Below are 18,789 nucleotides of genomic sequence, written 5' to 3'. Positions count from 1 at the left end.
TAGTTAGGGACAAATTTGGTGAACCTAGGGACACATTAAAAACAAACAACAAGAACAACAACAAAAAACCATCTTGAGACCTGGATTTCAAAACCTGATGTATTTCAGTTAGCTTGGTTAATTTGAACTCAGGTTCCCTCAGCTAGCAATGACCTTGAATTTTTCGATGGAAGGTAGCTTGTATATTTTATAAATGTAAGCAGAATCTTGCATTAGTAAAGGTGGATTAAGTAACGCCTCCCTGGTTTCCTCTCAGGTGGGCGACGCGGCCACTAACCCAAATGCATTGGCCCTCAAGCATGTGGTTCTCTCCAACAGGACTTGCAGGCGCAGGACCGCGCTCACCGCATTGGCCAGCAAAACGAGGTCCGCGTGCTGAGACTCTGCACGGTCAACAGTGTGGAGGAGAAGATCCTCGCCGCCGCCAAGTACAAGCTGAATGTGGATCAGAAGGTGATCCAGGCGGGCATGTTTGATCAGAAGTCTTCCAGCCATGAGCGGAGGGCCTTCCTGCAGGCCATACTGGAGCATGAAGAGGAAAATGAGGTACGGCAGAAAGGCGAGTCTAGAAGTCAGTGACCTTGAGTCTTGCGAGGGTTAAGAAGGACCTCTTTGTTCTTTAAAGCATTTCCTGGGCTGGTGTTAATTAAATGAATAAATTAGCCGCTATCTCGCCCCTATAAAAATTTCACAGAAAGCCTGTGAAACTTATCCAGACAAGTGTCTTAAAAGCACCTGCTAGAGGGACCTGAAGGCTTGGCTAGCGGGTGCTTCCCTGGTTTCCGCCAGAGAGATGCTACCTGCACGCTCGATTGTACTGTGAGTGCTGCCCTCTGTAGGGAGGATGCAGAATTGCAGAAAGGCCTCTTGAAAGAAGCTGCTAGATGAGACTAGACAAAACCGAAGGGCTCCTCCTTGCCTTTTCTGTCTCCATCCTTCAGAGCCCTTTTTCTCTCTTGCTTTTTGATCAGGGATCACAGAACTTCAATATGTTTGTAGGAGAAGCCCTTGCAGCTATCTTTAGCTCTTTGAGTCATACTTCTACTGGAAAAAGAATGATCTTAACCTCCACTCCAAATTCTCCTATTAAGAGCTGACCAAAGACTGAGAAAATTACTGACAAAAAGAAATCTCTTTTTATTTGCCAACACTGTTCCAAGAATGCATCGATTTTGTTTCTCTCGGGGAATCTTTGGGTAGCTGTGTTTTTTTAGATTGCTAGTCTTAGTCATTCGTTACTACATTTTCATTCCCAAATGGGTTTGAAAGAGTTAAGAGATAGTACGTAATCTATAAGACAATACCAAATACCAGCATCAGTCCTTATCACAAGATTAACTTGGGATGGACAGATTTGGTTTGGTGTGCCCATGTTTATAAATGGAAAAATGGGTTGGTCTTACATATTCATGTGGAATACTATTTTCATTGCGTATATTAGATATACAGTTAACCTTTAAACAACACAGTTTGAACTGTGTGGGTCCACTTACATGCAGATGTTTTCCATACTAAATAATACAGCACTACATGCATCTGTAGTTGGTTGAATCTGGGGATGCAGAGGAATCATGGGTCCAAAGGGTCCCCTATAATATATGCATGGACTAGTCGCAGTTGTTCAAGGTCAACTATAGTTTGATTTTGCCTTGAGTAGAATGTTTTTTAAATCTTCTATAAATTATAAGCCAGATTCTTTCAAAAACCTCATTTACTTTTTTTTCTGAAATAAGTTGAAATGTGAAGTAGTTCTTGATATTTAAAAGAATCCTGAAATGAATCTTTTTGCAAATTGAAGAGCACTTTTCTGTTATGCCTCTTCACTTGTCAGTCTTATATATTTGATTAGTTATATGTTAGATTTCACTAAAATGATGAAAATGCATATGTACATATATTCACTCATATTTTTAAAATTTTGATCTTAAGTAATTTGCTACATTTGATTCTAGGAATTGAATGTTTGATACAGATTTGATTCTCAAAATTGAATATTTGATACAGATTTAGAATCAGGTTGTCAGGTGATTTATTTTTTATTTTTTACACAGTTGGAAATTTAAAAAAATAAAATAATACGCAGAGTTGATATTCAGCTAGGCGTCTCCATGACATTTTTGCTTGTTTTGTTTTATGTAGGCCTTGTGGAAATAACCCCGACCTGTGTTAGCTGGAATCTAGTGTTGCCTGTAACTTTGCAACCTTCTGAGACCTCAGGGAGATGTTGACCTCTCCTAGTCCTCAGGGCCCTTGCAGGACATTTGGTCCTATCCAAAACATCCGTTAAGACATTTAATCTATAAGACATTTGGTCCACACCAAAAGCTCTTTGATATTTGTCCAGAACCACTTGGCAGGGACCAAATATGCTCATGGATGTTGTGGACAGGACCAAAGGTCTGAGGGCCACCAGGTGGAGTCTTCAGTGGAATCTGATTCCAGCTGCTTCTAACTGAGCAGACTTGCTGGGGCTCCACACCCCTTCCAGGCTGTCTGTGTGTCGGACAAATGTTACCATTTTCTGGATAGCACGTGTCCTGATGTGAAGATGTTTGTGGACCCTGATCGTCTGCAGTCAGGGTCTCTGATCCTGAGTATCTGCAGCAGCTATCACCGTGGTTGATGGATCATGGAGCACTCACTAGGCCATAAGGAAACCAAGCAGATGTATTGCCCACTTGCCAGCCAGTGTGTGCTCTGTGAAAGCCAGGCTTCTTGCCAGTTTACAAGAGCATCTTTTCATCTTGGGCTTGGGAGAAGTCCAACCTGACACTATATAGGCTATGAGGGGATAACATGATCCTAGGAATAGGGTGGACAAAGCCGGACATCTTTTCACCAGAGGATATACTAACCAAATTCTTTGTATCTTGCAGTCACAGCCCACTCTAACTAGTCTATTTCTTTGTCAGATGAAATATAATACTGTATTTAGACAAATTGCCTTCCATCAAGAGATGAACTAGCATAAGTTTTTCACAAGTAATTTTATCTTGAGTCATCAGTTTTTACGTTACTGACCTGCATTCATTTCTGACACAGTGCACCAGGCATTGTCTTGGGACAGAGGCATCTCCTTTAAGCTGCTAGGACACTCATACTCTTTCTGGAACAAGTTGCCTCATTTTGAATGTATCAATATGACTTGGGAAACTGGATGTTTGAAGTTCTGGGCTTCCCTTTCTTCCCTCTGCTAATACACTGAAATTCCCCATTTGATTTTTAACAAGCTCACTCAGCATATAATAAAAAGCATTTTGGATTGTAAGCTTTGTAGTATCTACCCAACCTCTGGAATCTTTTAAGTGTGAAATTTATAGAATAACATTTCTAAAAACTTTTAGAACTGTTGGTTTCTGAGGAATTTTCAGATATGTAATGTGCCTTGGTCTAACATATTATAAAATGAAAATGTGAGGCCTTGGTTAATTGCTTTCTCTACCTCATTTAAATTATTTTCATTAAGAAGAGTTTTGTGGGGGGCTTGTTATTGATACCTTTTGAGTTGTCACAACCACAGCTGTAACAGTTGCATAATAGTGCCCACTGAAATACATTGATTAAACATATTTTAAAGGCTATGTATTTGACACATATATCCATGTGATTTTTGTGGTCTTGCTTTGTGTCTTATCACTAAGTTTCACATACTCGTGTTCTTCATAAAGCTTTGAAGATAAGCATTTATATCACGCATAAGGTTAATGGAATTAAAAGAATTAATGCTAGACCCATTCTCATGGGGATTTCCTTATTTAAATCCTACATCTACTCTGTGGAGTAAATGTCATGCCCATTTTACAGATGAGGTCGTTGAGGCAGGGAGACAGTAAGTAACCTGTTTTAAAAGTAAGGAAATCAAGGGACTTCCCTGGTGGGCCAGTGGTTAAAACTCCATACTCCAAATGCAGGGAGCATGGGTTTGATCCCTGGTCAGGGAACTAAGATCCCGCATCCTGTGCTGTATGGCCAAAAAAATAAAATTAAATTAAGGGAATCAAGGTACACCCCCTCCCACCGTCAAAAGAACTGGTATTTCTTAGAGTGTACTGTTTCCTGCCTAAACAGTTTTTGCTCTGGAAAGATGCTTTGAATTGCTTGCAAAATACTTATGGCAAGTGACCCTTCTGTTTTCTTTCTGGCTTGAAATGGGGTCCCATTGGTCTGGAGAATCACCTCTGGAGATTCACCTTAGTCATTGGTACCTCACCCCAGTTGTCCAACCTCTCTCCTGGAAGCCTGCTAACTCATTCTCTTCTGTTCTGTTCTTAATCCCAGGAAGAAGATGAAGTGCCCGACGACGAGACTCTGAACCAAATGATTGCTCGACGAGAGGAGGAATTTGATCTTTTTATGGTAATGTTACAGAAAAGCATGGAAACAAATGCCTCATTCCCTCCCCACTGCCTTCTGTTAAATGCACGATGTCTGGGGCCTGTGTGCCCTGGCCAAATTTCATTTGTAAAGCCTGAGCCTTTTCCTTCAGTTCAGAGGCTGCAAACTAGCTGGATTTAGCCTGCAGACATATTTTGTTTGGCCCATGCTGTGTTTTTTAAAAATTTGAAGTCTGTTGCCAACACAAAAAAGAATCCTGATTTCTGGCTTCCCTTGAAAATGAGCATGGGCCGTAATACCAGGCCCACCTCTGATGGAAGCATTTGGCTAGGGCTGAGTAGCAGCTGAACCCTCAGGACAGGCAGTGTGGTCCCCAGCTTACCACAGACACACCCCCGCTTCCAGCTCATTTCTAATGCTGGGAGGCATCCTTCAGGGAACCTGCCCTGCTCCTCCAGGCAGAGTTCACAGCTATTCCCTAGCTGTCTCCTTAGGGCTCCAAACAAATATGTTCCCTGGAGGGGGCAGGGGGACAGTAGGAGGACAGGAACTGAGATGACCTCCTTCCTTTTCTTCCTGTTGAAGAGAGCCTCCCTAAGCAACCTTCTAGGTAAGATTCAAGGTGTGCATGCTAAATTGGTTCAGTCATATCCGACTCTTTGCGACCCTGTGGACCTTAGCCCACCAGGCTCCTCTGTCCATGGATTCTCCAGGCAAGAATACTGGAGTGGAAAAAAAAAAAAAAAAAGAATACTGGAGTGGGTTGCCGTGCCCTCCTCCAGGGGATCTGCCTGACCCCAGGATCAAACCCATGTCTCTCATCTCCTGTATTGGCAGGCAGGTTCTGGGAAGCAACCTTCTAGGTCTGCATCAAGGTATAGCTTTCCCTTAAAGATCTAAATTGGTTTCCTTTCACTGGTATAACGCAGATGCAAAGAACCTTGACATTTGAAAATTTAATGTCCATGATGTTTCAACATTGACTTTCCAGGATACATAATCATCTGTAATCTTGCCAAAACCTGAATTTGATGTATGTCTGCCACAAGGTCAGTAGGGAAGGAAGCAAGGCTCTTGGCTAGTGAGTGAGGCCCTCAGACATCATATTTGATTGTATTCTTAAGGCATTAACTATAGCTATCTTATTTACCTCTGTATCCCCAGTGCTCAGACCAGTTACTGGCACATAATAGATGCTTAATAAATATTTGCAAAATTTCAGGCCTCATGAGGATGTCAGCATAGGTCAGGACCTAAAAAGGCTCCGCTCAATGTGTTTAATCTTTTGATCTTCCTAACATTTAGCCTGTCTGTGGAGTGAGCGAATAAATGCTGGGGAACCCCCAATCAAAGCCCCCAGATTTGAAGCCCCCAGGTCTCAGACAGAGGGGCATGAGGGAAGCATGTGGACAGGGGTGAGTGGATGGTGGTGAAGGGTGAACAAAGGGAGTTGTTTTGTCTCAGGGAGACAGAGCTGAACGTCCCATGTAGTCAGAAATTCCAGCTTTTCAAGAGAAACTAAAAAGTGAGGTTTTTGTATTCACTCTCTGGATTGCAAGATGTTTGCAACTAAATTAGATTTTTTTTATTATACTTTAACACTTCAAGCCAAGTAAAATATGACCCTGGGCCAAATATGACCCACAGAGTTTGCAATTTCCACCTCTTCAGCCTAGACAGTCTGAGAAGGGAGTCCCAGCTGTGTGAAAGCTTACGTTATTTTTGTGACTTTTGTCTTGGGAACAATGATTGTGCTCACACACCATGATTCAAGATAAAGGACAGTTAATTCTTTCTCAGGAAATTTTTAGGTAGCCACAGGACTAGCTCCTACCCTGGGATGCTCACTCTCCCCCTGCCCTATAAAATGAACGATCCTACCCATAGTAAGGCCACTTTGAAGAAAAATGACAGAAAGAAGACTTTACCAGCATGGTCAACACAGGGTGTTCATAAAACCTAAATTTCTTAACTCAGACTGCCGATCACCACCTTTGTAGATTATTCTCTGTTTGGGGAGATTAGAGATACACTTAGGAAATAGACTAATCCTTTCTCTCCTTGAGGAGCTTATTAAAATGTAGATGACTGGGGAACACCGAGGCAAGAGGCCTTCAGCTTCCTTGGCTGATCACTGATTGGCAATAATTCAGTACCGCTATAGCCTCAGACACTCTTGAGGCCCTTGGAAAGGATAAGCTATCTGCCATTATTCAAATCAGATTAGGCCCAGAGATGGAGGTTTCCATCAGCAGCCGGGAGATAAGGGAAAAGGAGTACTTCTCTTTTCTGCCTTTCTGGCTGGGTATTTGTAAAAATTGAAAGCCTCGGAAAAAAGAAAAAAGATTGGATGTCTGGCCAAGGCTCAGCCTTCTTTTAACTGGGAACAGGTGAAGCTGGCTATGGAAGGCTTTTCTGTGGGCATTTTCATTTTGTCAACATGTGCTGGTTTCTTAAAGGTTGACTTCTCATTTTTGGATAATACAGATTTTTGGTTTGCTTTGGTTTGGTTTGGTTTGCCTTGTGTTGGTTTTTTAAAGTCTTTTAATCAGCCTGCTGCCTTTGGCCAATTCACTATTCATTAGCACCTCCACCAGGGGGCAGGAAATCAAATTGAATCCTTGCCAGTTCAGATTAAAAACTGCAGTGAGAAACAAGAATGGAATGTGAGCTAGATTTGGAATTCAAAATTTTAAACTCTTAATCCACTGTTTTTTTTTTTAAGTTAGCTCTGCCAGGCTCCTCTGTCCATGGGGATTCTCCAGGCAAGAATACTGGAGTGTGTTGCTATGCCCTCCTCCAGGGGATCTTCCCAATTCAGGGATCAAATCCAGGTCTCCCTCATTGCAGGCGGATTCTTTACTGTCTGAGCCACCAGGGAAGACCATATAGTAAAACAGACATATTACTTGATTTTTGTATCCTAGGCACTGTAGTTAAATAATATACTTTATGCAGATAATCTCTTTAAAATAAAACCTTTATTTTGAATATTTTTTCTTGTTGTCTCGTTCCAAAACTGACTTCAGAAAGTTATCTCTTATACTGATTACCTATGAATTTTAACTAAAAGAGATTTTTGACAGGCCAAGATTCATGTCTGAAACGTTGTGCCTACATACTAACATTTTAAAAGCTTTAGAAAGCTTTTAAGCTGCTCTGTTCCCTACAGAGGCATTATTATTTCCCCTTAAAAATAATCATACACATTAGCATAAGGTTATTGGGTGTTAAGACAAAACATATTCATGTAATAGCTAAATGATAAATTAATCTTACTTGCATATGAACTTCATATTTTGTACTTGTCTTCTGTAAGTAGAAATCTTTGGGAAGAGTTACAGTCATAAGAACTTTAATCTTATTAAAAATTTCATCAAAAAATTTTTTTGCATTCTTTCTACAAGAAAAAAAAAGCAGTGCAATTTATTTTCTTTTATATTAGAAGAGAATTATTTTCTCATTTGTGGACTAATGCATGGCATAACGGAGAAGGCAATGGCACCCCACTCCAGTACTCTTGCCTGGAAAATCCCATGGATGGAGGAGCCTGGTAGGCTGCAGTCCATGGGGTCGCTGAGGGTCGGACACGACTGAGCGACTTAACTTTCACTTTTCACTTTCATGCACTGGAGAAGGAAATGGCAACCCACTCCAGTGTTCTTGCCTGGAGAATCCCAGGGACAGGGGAACCTGGTGGGCTGCCGTCTATGGGATCGCACAGAGTCGGACACGACTGAAGTGATTCAGCAGCAGCAGCGTGGCATAAGTCATTGGTATGGGAAATGCTAATCATATAACCAAAAACTGAAGTGGTGATGTTTTGCTGTCTCCGTACAGTGCCTTAACAAAAAATGATTTTTCTTGAATACTATCTAATAACTATTAGGAAATGACCTCAGGCCCCTGTTTAGATTGCACTGTTAACTAAGCATCCTCTGTGTGCTGATTCCAAAGGTTTGTTGGATCCCATTTCTGATACCAGAGCATTAGGAGGCAGGATTAAGAGCAACCTCTCCAGCTAACTATAGCAGATGACAGAACAGGACGGCCACATTTATCTACCGATGGGACTCCGCCATGCTCCAAGCCCAGCCCATCTTGGGAAGTTAATGATTTCCAAAAATGCTGAAGCCTAGTTTAAGGAACTCTGAACTTTAAATAGATTCTAGAGATCCCGTTTGGACTTGAACAGAAATTTCTTTTATATCCTGTTACCAGTTTTAGCACTTAAGAAACAATTAATATTGAATTCTCATTTCAGTACAGTAGAGCTGAAGGAAGAGGGAAAAGGTAAATCATTTAATGGTTAATGGTCTGTTTGTTGTAGAAATGGTCTCGCCAGTGATAGACACATATAACGAATGTATACAGCAATTCAGTGGAGGTTTTGCTTTTTTTAACCATCACATTCTTTAGTTACAGGTTAAAGGCAAATACATGGCACTTTATTTACTAGTGCACTGGATTTTTAAAAAGGAAAATAGGACCTGGGGATATAGGCATTTTGAAGACTGTTGAAAGGAAGCCACTTCACTTACATCAGTTGAGATGAGATTTCCTTTGACATCTGTCACTCTGTGGCATAATATTTTCATAAGAGCTAAGCTTTTTGAAACTTGAAGAACTGAGGGACATTCCTCTGCCAGAGCCCAGGGTACACTGAAAATTGAAGACATTCACGACTGACTGACTAATAAACCAGTTATGTGCTCACATGTCCAAGTCCAACTGAGGGTGGCTATTTTATAGTGACACTTGATGACTAACTCTTCCTGGTTGTCTGATTAAAAGCATGAGCCCTGTTGAGGTACAGGAAATTTTCTTAATGAACTTTCTATTTTATATTCCTGAAGAATACTTTTACACCAGTGCAGCAATGAGTTGTATCACCAGGGCTCATATTTTTAACTCATTTTTTAAAAAAATTGAAATAGTTGATTTATAATAATATTATATCAATTTCTGCTGTTATATTTTTAAAATACACCCCCAATTTGAATTTTCTCAGTGTTACTTAAGGGGGAGCTTTTGCACCCACATAAACTAAGAAAAGGAATTTTTTAAGGAGTATTTTTTTAAGTACTTAAGTAAATTTCAAAGATGGGTACAGGGGAAGGGAAGAGATTTTGGCCTTAGGGATGAGCTAGAACAAGTCAGAGCACAGAAGCTCCGTGGGGGATGCCGAAGGGGCCCTGCAGCCATAGGAGGTGACTTGCAAAGAGACTTACCTGTTGCTAAGTCTACACTGTACAGAATCCCCTTGCCTTTTGGTGAGACTTCTGTTCATCCTTCCAGCGCATGGACATGGACCGGCGGAGAGAGGATGCCCGGAACCCGAAACGCAAGCCCCGCCTGATGGAGGAAGACGAGCTGCCCTCGTGGATTATTAAAGATGACGCCGAGGTGGAACGGCTGACGTGTGAAGAGGAGGAGGAGAAGATCTTTGGGAGGGGGTCTCGCCAGCGGCGGGACGTGGACTACAGCGATGCCCTCACGGAGAAGCAGTGGCTGAGGGTAGGTGTGACTTTCTCGACTTCCTGCTCTGTGGGGCGTTGTTGGCTCGGTGAAATCAGAGGCCTGTGGCTGGACCCGTTTGAGGTGGACTGGTTGCCCCTATGAAGAGAAGGGGCTCTTGAACACAGAAAAGTCATTTTGCTCTTGCAGCGGAGTCATTCTGCAATTCATTGGAAGATAATGAGGAGTTGTTTTGCGAGAGCAGACTTGGTCACTGGAAACATAGGATTATGAGAGCTATGAGACCCGCTAATGTTTTATGACTTGTGATTGCCTGGTCATGCCTCACTTGGAGTTAGAATCAAAATGTGGAAGTGGGCTTTTGAAGTCTTTTTCGTTGTTCCCCCTCATTTTATGTTCTTTGATCGGAGTTTCACCTTTGCAGGTCTTGCTGAGAGAACTCAGGACAGCAGCCTCTTCTGACTACACGGCGGCTTCCTAGACGCACATAACATTAGCGCTGGAAGGTGCCTTTGTACTCTTGGTTTTGCTGAGGTCCAGAGAGGTTAGGTGACTCTGCAAGGTTGCACAGCTGGCTAGAAACAACAGAATCAGTGAATGCTGATGCATTTGGGAGCTTGGTGTTGGCTTGATCTGATCCGTCCCTTGCAGATGCAGCCTGGGCCTGGGACTTGGGTCACTGACACTTGGAAATGGTATTCTATAGTTTGGATTGTTTTTTGTTTCCCTGCTTTGGAAAATGTCGATTCCTCGTTTTGACTGAGGTCTGTGATCTCAGACTGTTTGAGCACAGAAATATCCAACTGCTCCTAGGAGCCACGTGTGTGAATGCCCAGGTGAGCATGACTGTTCCCTTTGAAGGTTTAGCCGCACTTTCGTTTTTGGGCACAGACTTAGAACCAAGGCAGACAGAACAGGCTGGGATGTGCATTCCAGGCAGGGCCGGTAAATGCGTGCTGGAAATAGTAAGCATGGTTGGGTGAAAACCAAACAAAATAGAAGCTGTTTTTGTGAGTTGTTCATTTTATCAGAAGGGAATGCGGTTCCCAAGCTTTGTAAAACGTGGATTTTAGGACCCAGGCTGTAAGTAGGTAGGTGGGTGGGAGGGCCACGGAGGAAGAGTTTTGAGATTGGATAACACAGGCAGACAGGTCTCGGCCCCACTTGAGAGGTGATTTACTCAGGCTGTCGTATGATGAGAGAGAATGATCTGAATTTTGAAAAGATTGACGTCTGTGGTATCCTGAGAAGAAAGGGACAAGGAAAGCATGGCTTATCTCTATGGGTGAACTGTGACATGTGAAATGTAACTTTTGTGTGGTGATTTTACTGTCACATCCAGGCATTCCAGTGGCCTCAGAGTATGGTTTTGTGAGTTTCTTTTGTTTCACTGTTGTGAGGTTGTAGTTGCATAATTAAGATCCATTCGCTAATGGGAAGAGTTTTTGCTTAATACTCATTTCTGAGCTAGGGGAAATTCTTTTCCCATTCTCTTTTATGTGAGCAATAAATTAACTACCTGGATATTATTATAGGAAATGAGACAAGAACCTAGGCCAGCATTTTAAAGTCTGTCTTATAAATGTATAATTTCCAGACACTACAAGCAAAATAATCTTGTTTATTGGGCAAGAAGGTAGCTGAATGTATCCTTTTTTGAATAATCAATGGAAAATGCTCTTCAAGTAAATAGTGTTATGAATCCTAGAAAGTTTTCAAGGTTAGAATACCTCATTTTTTCTCTTCTTCAGTTTATACCACTCGCGATGAGCGCTGTGCTGCCACACGGTAGAAACTCCATGAACGCTTCTGAAGATGAAGTGATAAACTTATAAGAAGAAAGTGGAAAGTTACTAATTTACCAGTCATGTTAGGGTAGTATTGTGTATCTTGTAGACTTCCTTTTTTTTTTGGTCTAGTGTTTCTTCACTCGGTTCACATTCTTTTGCCAACCGGTCCATTCTGAAGGAGATCAGCCCTGGGATTTCTTTGGAAGGAATGATGCTAAAGCTGAAACTCCAATACTTTGGCCACCTCATGCGAAGAGTTGACTCATTGGAAAAGACTGTGATGCTGGGAGGGATTGGGGGCAGGAGGAGAAGGGGACAACAGAGGATGAGATGGCTGGATGGCATCACTGACTCGATGGATGTGAGTCTGGGTGAACTCTGGGAGTTGGTGATGGACAGGGAGGCCTGGCGTGCTGCGATTCACAGGGTCGCAAAGAGTCGGACACGACTGAGTGACTGAACTGAACTGAATGAAAGGAACATGTATGTCTAAAAATGGAAAACTAGTTTGTTTTACAAAACTATGCTATGAAATTGATGTTCATAATTTTCACCTTAAGGTGCCTCGCAAGATACCAAGTCACCCAAGAAGGATAAAACTGTTCTCAGGGCAGCTTTATTGTAATATGCCTTTTTGTAATCCCATCTCTTGGAAACTGTGTCTCCATATTCAGCGTGAGTTGATAACTTGCCATTGACCAGGCCGTGGGATTAACGCGGGATGCTGCATGGCCTCGGCGTTCAAACAAATGCTTACCGTCCATCGTTTGTTTACTTGTTCACCAGCGGCCATCCTGTTTAATATCAGCTTATTAAGCTCTTTCTTGATAATAAAATTTTATGCAAGGGGCTCTCGTGGGCCTAATGTGCAGAGATGTTCTCCACTGGCTGATGATTGAACACACTGGGTGAACCTAAGCAACGCAGCCTTGAAAGGGAACTTGGCAAAGACTGTTCTATAAGAAATGCTGTAACAGGGCTAAAATAATTCTCCCTCCTGGAAATGTTGTGCAAAGCCGGCTTGGCAGAGGCATCGGAGATACATAGAGTCCCTGAGTTGGAAGACAGCTCAGTGGAACAGCTCCCTGTCCTACACTTAAATCACATCCTCCACGGCACCTGTGCCAAGAGGCTGACCATCCATAGAGGAGACACTCTGCCTTTTGTCTGCACAGCCCTTCCAGTGGTCAGCCCCAACTGTTAGTTCTTCTTCCCTTTGAACAGAATCCTCTTTCCTTATAGCTGCTGCTCGCTGGTCCTGATCCTATTCCCTGGGGGTGAACAGAACAATATTTTTTCTGTTTTTAGCATCAGCTCCCACTGGATGAAACGTTTGAGGACTCAAATGCCGTTAGAATGAACTTCCCTACATTCCTCTTTCTTTGGCACTTCCCTCATCCTCCAGGGCCCAGCTTAATTGCCACCACACCTTTGATCCCTTCAAGAGTAAACACTAATCACATTTCTCCTCATACTCTCACTTTTCTTGGCCTATTCTTCTGTAACAGATCGAACACAACTTGCTAGTTTTCTTGGTCATTGTTGACATACCTGCCTTCCCGATTGATTAACATGCTGCATCTTGGTTGGACTTCCGTGTGCAAATAGTAAGGCCCATTGATTTCATTGGTTGCCACATGAAATAGCCCAGGATTGATGTGTGAGAACATTGCCCCAGGTAGTGTTCACCTCGGCAGTAGATGGACCTAAACCTGCCCTATTCAGGGGCCTGTCCAAAAGAGTAAGTAGAATTGTATTTCTCAGGTAAAAATTGAAGGTGGGTGTTTCTGGTTGGTAGAAGCAACCGTTCCACCCTGGGCTGTTCAGGGATCGAGGCTGGAGGGACTCTGTCAAGCCTCAGCATCTCCATCCCCTTGAGCCAGAATCGGGGAACACCACAGAGAGTAGTATGTGCTGAGTTCTAAGGACTCTAAGTGAATAGGCCTCCGTGACTTCCGCTCACATCCCATTAGGTAGAACGCCATCCTGGGACCACGTTAGCTATAAGGGCGGCTGAGAACTGTGGTCTGGCTGTGAGCCCAGGAAGGTAGGATTTTGGTGACAAGATTGCAGTGTCTGCCTCAGAACACTTAGGTTGAATTGAAGTGCTACGGCCATTTTCTTTGAAAATTTTATTATGGTTTCATCACAAACAAATTTTATTTTATAATCATAGTATGCTAAAAATTCCCACAGTGTCCTTTAGACAATCTGTTGAGTTGGAAGATTTAAAAAATTTTTCTGTGTTCATGTTATTTTAAGTGAAGAGGATCACAATTTCAAACAAAGCTCAATTTGACTTTTTTTTTTTTTTTTAAGGTTTTTAAAGTTGTTTTGAAATTTCTGTCTCCATTGAGGAAACCTTAATTTCTTTGGTGTTAGGCAGTCTCAAGTGAACTTCGTCTTTTGGGGATAGTCAGGTCAACATCCATGCCTCCCGTGGGATGTTTTTCTCCCCTTGTAGGGGTTCCTGGCCATCTTCCTTCCCAAGATGGCATCTGGATAAAGGTAGATGCTGGGGTTTTATCATGACGCTGGGGCAGGTGCCCTGTCCTGTGCGTCTCTGCTGGGCTCAGCACAGGACTCCCAGTCTGTCCTGTCGCTGGAGGTCGTGACATGCAGCCAGTCCCATCTTCTGGTGTCTGTGATGACATGTGCTGTTAAAGTCTGGGGTCCTACCCAGTCTCCATTGGTCAGCTTTCCTGAAATCTCATGAAGACGCTCCGCTTCTCTGGTCTCTTAGTGCTCTCAGCTCTTTTGCGCTCTAGTTGGGAATCTGAAAGCTCTTAGTTGCTTTCTTCCCAGTGTGCTGGAGCATCCAGGAGAGTCCAGCCCCATTTTGTAAAAAAAAAAAAAAAAATCACAGTCTCACCACCAGGGAGTTGTCAAGCCTGAAGCTTCTAGAATTTGATAGTTGGGTGAGTCAGGAAGCTCTTTAAAACAAGTGATACAAAAATGCCTTACTTTTGCAATATCTGTCAAAGTATCTGACTATATGAATGCACTGTGAGGGACCTTCCTGGAGCCTTGGGAGGTGCTGGTAAAGTGAGAATCCTAAAGTCCACACTCCATGGTCTTCATAGTAAATCTACCTCTGGGCATCTTTGCTGCCTCATTCCTCTTGTTCCCTGCACTGCCCCCGCAAAATATACCAGGTTTGGGGCCTGAAGAGTGAATATTCCATTCAGCCCTAGCTAGGTGTATTGCCCTAGCTAGGTGTATTGAACTACCTGGACTTAGACCCCACAAGTTAAAGGGCTTAGTCCCCAGTAAGACCGGGCTTACTTTGGTGGCCAGCCGCACTGCGGGGATCCCTGGGCCACCTGCACTACTGACCGACTGACTCTAAATTCAGGGGGTTCTCATGACTCTCTCGGGTTCAGTAATTTGCTATAGTGGATCCAGAAAGTACCTCTGGTGGTTACAGCTTTGTTATGAAGGATACAAATTGGGAGGGCCAACCAAATGAAGTAGCACACAGGATGGTCTCAGGGAGGGTACCCAGCTTCCCTGCCCTCACCCCATGGAACCAGACGGCACCCCTCCTGGCACAGCAGTGTACACACCAACCAGCAAGCTCCACAGAGCTTCCGTGTGCAGAGTCATCATTGGAATCTCCTCCCTATGGAGGGAGCTGGCGCAGCGGCTTATACTACAGGTAACAAAGTCCTCAGGGCTCATGTCTTACCTCTCTTCCTCTTAACCCCCTTTTCCTCCTGGGCAAAAGGCTCCCTATCCCGCCTTCCTGTCACATTGCAACTTCCCATACACACATGGCCTGGCCGTGGTGCTCTTCACTGTGGCTTCTAGAGCGGTTCTGGGGATCCCTGTTCAGCAGTCTCCCCTCCTAATTGCAAAGAGCCTTCAGAATTGAGGAAACTCCTCTCCAACAGCCTGGTTTAGACTGCTGTCTGCTGGTAGGACCACAAGTCCTGTTGTGGAAGTCAGTGGTGGTGTTTTGTCTTTTTTTGTCTTTGCATATTAACTTTGCCCTAATCCTACTCAAGGCAATAGGTGGCTCCCCTGAACAAGGAATGATCCCTTGAGAAAGTATGGAAGAGAATATTAATGTGGTTTTAAAAGTATTATGTCAATTACCATTTTATAGCTTTCCCATGGAGTACCCACAGTGGTAACAGTGCTCAACTGTATTGTGTGTGTGTGTTTCCACATAACCAATAATTGGCTCATGTTGATAATTTCTTGGAAAAACATCTTTGAGGGCAGGCATTCATAGACCTAAATTGGCAGACGTCGGATGAGCCCGTTGGGCCAGGTGTTTCTAACATGCACGGGCTGTGCTGTTCCTAGTATCATAATCATGACTGAGGCGGGAGCCCCATAAAACTGGGGTGTCTGTAAAGCTTAACAGTGGGCGGAGGGTGAATGATGGAATGCCTGGCTTTCCTATTCTTCCTGTTCCTTTGGTCCTTCTGCCAACTTCAGAATCCTTCCCTTCCTAAACATTTAGTGACATCCCAGAATTTATTTAATTGCCGAGTGAGTGATTTGTGCCCTGCAGCACTTGAGGATAATTGGAATGCAGTCTAAATGATGTGCTCTGTATAATATTTCATTGCCAGCCTGACAGAGGGAAGGAACTTTGGAGTCTGCTTTTGTTTCACAGTGGATCTGATGCCTCGAAACTGTCATTTGAAAAGGTTCCTTACTTGGTGGGGTCTCTTCTTATGGTGCGGTCCTTACATATGAGTGTAAGGATGTTTCTTTTGGTTTTGTAAGCTCCTGGTGATGATATGAGCTCTGTTCCTACAGTGCCCTGCACTGTCGGGCCCCAGACCATGTTATCTAAATAATGGGGCTAAGACTCACATTCTCGGATCTTTCAGTCTCCCAAGAGAGACAGCTAGTTTTAGAAGCCCTAGGATTTCCAGACCTTAAGGAAAGGCAGCACAGAACATCTTTTTCCCCTCAACCAGTCTGTCACCAGAGAAGAGCTTGAGTTTCCCACAATTTTGGTGCCAGAGTGACATCTCGATAGTTAGGTCTGTATGTGTGTTTAGGTGCTAAGTCCTGTCCGACTGTTTTGCAAACCCACGAGCTGTAGCTCTCCAGGCTCCTTCTGTCCATGGGATTTCCCAGACAAAAATACTAGAGAGGGTTGCCATTTCCTACTTCAGGGGATCTTCCTAACCCAGGGGTTGAACCTGTGTCTCCAGCATTGGCAGGTGGATTCTTTACCGCTGAGCCACCAGGGACTGACCACCAAAGGAATTTTTGGTGGGGTCTCCCCTTCCCACAGTGCGCAGTGGAGATAACAGAGTAAGAGACTCCTGAACCATAAAATAGTAGAGGAGATCAGTGAAGTAAAATGTGACACCTCCTAGTGGAGTTTCCCTGTCTGCCTTGAAAGGCTGTGCTATACCAGGGTGCAAGTAAGGAGGAGGTCTGTTAGTCAGCTTTCCGTTATAAGCAGCCTCTGCCAAACCCTCCGTGGGAAAAAGGCAGAGAAATCCACCGAGAGTTAGCCACGAAGATCTGGAAAAAGTACTGAGAAAGTTTAAAGAAGTTGGGATTTTAAATAAGATATTTGAAACTTTGTTGAAAGATATAATGAGAAATAATAAAAAATATTTCCTGGTTTATATGAAGAGAATTTTTCCTCTCTCTCAGGAAATCTTTGAAACAGAATAATGTCTCCTCTGTTTGGGCTGGATTAAGTATGATGTGATACAGCCTGAAATTAGGAGCTGGGGTCTCCTAGGTATAATCACAGCTGAGAACATCAGAGATTCTGTAAGACGTCCTTTTCTCCCCAAAGACTTTATTCTATACTGGCAAGGTTTGGGAGGGTCCTTCATCTAAGGTATTGCTGTTGTTGCTCAGTTGCCAAGTTGTGTCTGACTCTTTGCGACTCCATGGACTGCAGTACGACAGGCTTCCCTGTCCTTCACTGTCTCCTAGAGTTTGCTCAAACTCATGTCCATTGAATCGGTGATGCCATCCAACCACCGTATCCTCTGTCGTCCCCTTCTCCTCCTGCCTTCAGTCTTTCCTAGCACCTGGGTCTTTTCCAGTCGACTTCACATCAGGTGGCCAAAGTATTGGAGCTTCAGCCTCAGCAGCGTCTACAGTATGATGTGCGTAATACCTTTAGTATTTTTCCCCCCTCTCTTGTTTTGTAACTTTGTATCACCTTCCCTTGCTTTTTGTTTAAAAGACATAAAATTGTATTTTCTTTTTCTTTTCCCAAGTGGCATTTTTTAGCTTTTCAAATTGGATCGTCAGTTTACTGGGGCAAAATGGCTAGCAAGCTGCATTTCCGTTTTTATACACAAGGGAGAGCTAAGACCCTAGCAAATGGATTTGGGTTTTGCCAAATTCAAGGTCCTTCAGCACTTGAGGAGGAAGTACTGAACTAACTAATGGTGATCAGAGTTGTGAATTGTCTGGGGGAAACATGTGATCGTAGTAAATGAATTTTGATAAATTTATGTACTTTTTATTTTATTCTTAAATCAATGGGCTAGATTGTTTTCACAGCGATTGGATCTGATATGTACCCTTTGGTCAAAACTCAATAGGGTTGGTTTAATGGAAGAAAGTGTCCTCAGAGGATCATCTAAAATACTAAATACTAAAGGCTGAGAAGTGACAGAGACTTGTTTCAATTGGTTCTTAAAACTGTGATGCCTGGAAATTCTAGTCTCAAGTTTTAACCTTTTGATATACAGGTTTAGCTCTGAAATCTAACGCAGACATTGAAAGTAACCATGGGAATTGGACCTGGCATACCGATACTAAGGAGCCCACATCAGTTCACATTATCTTAGAGATAATGCTTAGAGATAGATGTTTTAGAAATATGGCTGCTCTTCTGAATCAAGATTTGGTTCTTGTCCCATTCTTTTTTGTTTTTGTTTTTTAAATCCATAAAGCTACGACAATAAATCTTTTTTAAAAATATGTTTATTTTTGACAAAAGATGTATATCCTTAAGGTGTACCATGTAATGTTTTGGGACAGGTATACACTGTGAAATGACTTCATTCTCCCAGTGAGAGCTGGGGAGGGCACAGCTGTTTTAGGAAGTTAGAGATAGAGCAGGGAACTTTACTGACGCAACTGTATCTTTGATCGCTGCCTCTCAAGGGCATATAGGATCATGGTTAAGAGACTAAACCTTGGAATCTGATGAACCAGGCTTTTTTAAATCCCAGCTCCACCT

General features: G+C 43.0%; 1 protein-coding gene across 11 annotated transcripts in view; it reads left to right on the top strand.

Annotated features, from left to right (window-relative positions):
- Window positions 1-18,789, top strand: part of SMARCA2 (SWI/SNF related, matrix associated, actin dependent regulator of chromatin, subfamily a, member 2) — a 179,665-nt gene that overhangs the window by 104,716 nt on the left and 56,160 nt on the right. For 10 of the 11 annotated variants that reach the window (XM_015472482.3, XM_005209984.5, XM_059889213.1 and 7 more), the window contains 3 exon segments: window positions 319-546; window positions 4,279-4,356; window positions 9,634-9,852. In XM_015472482.3, coding sequence (XP_015327968.1) covers window positions 319-546; window positions 4,279-4,356; window positions 9,634-9,852 — 525 coding nt within the window. 11 annotated transcript variants of the gene reach the window in all.

This window comes from Bos taurus, chromosome 8 (genome assembly GCF_002263795.3).
Source record: "Bos taurus isolate L1 Dominette 01449 registration number 42190680 breed Hereford chromosome 8, ARS-UCD2.0, whole genome shotgun sequence".
Taxonomy (NCBI): domain Eukaryota; kingdom Metazoa; phylum Chordata; class Mammalia; order Artiodactyla; family Bovidae; genus Bos; species Bos taurus.
This window is presented reverse-complemented; position numbering and strand designations above follow the sequence as displayed.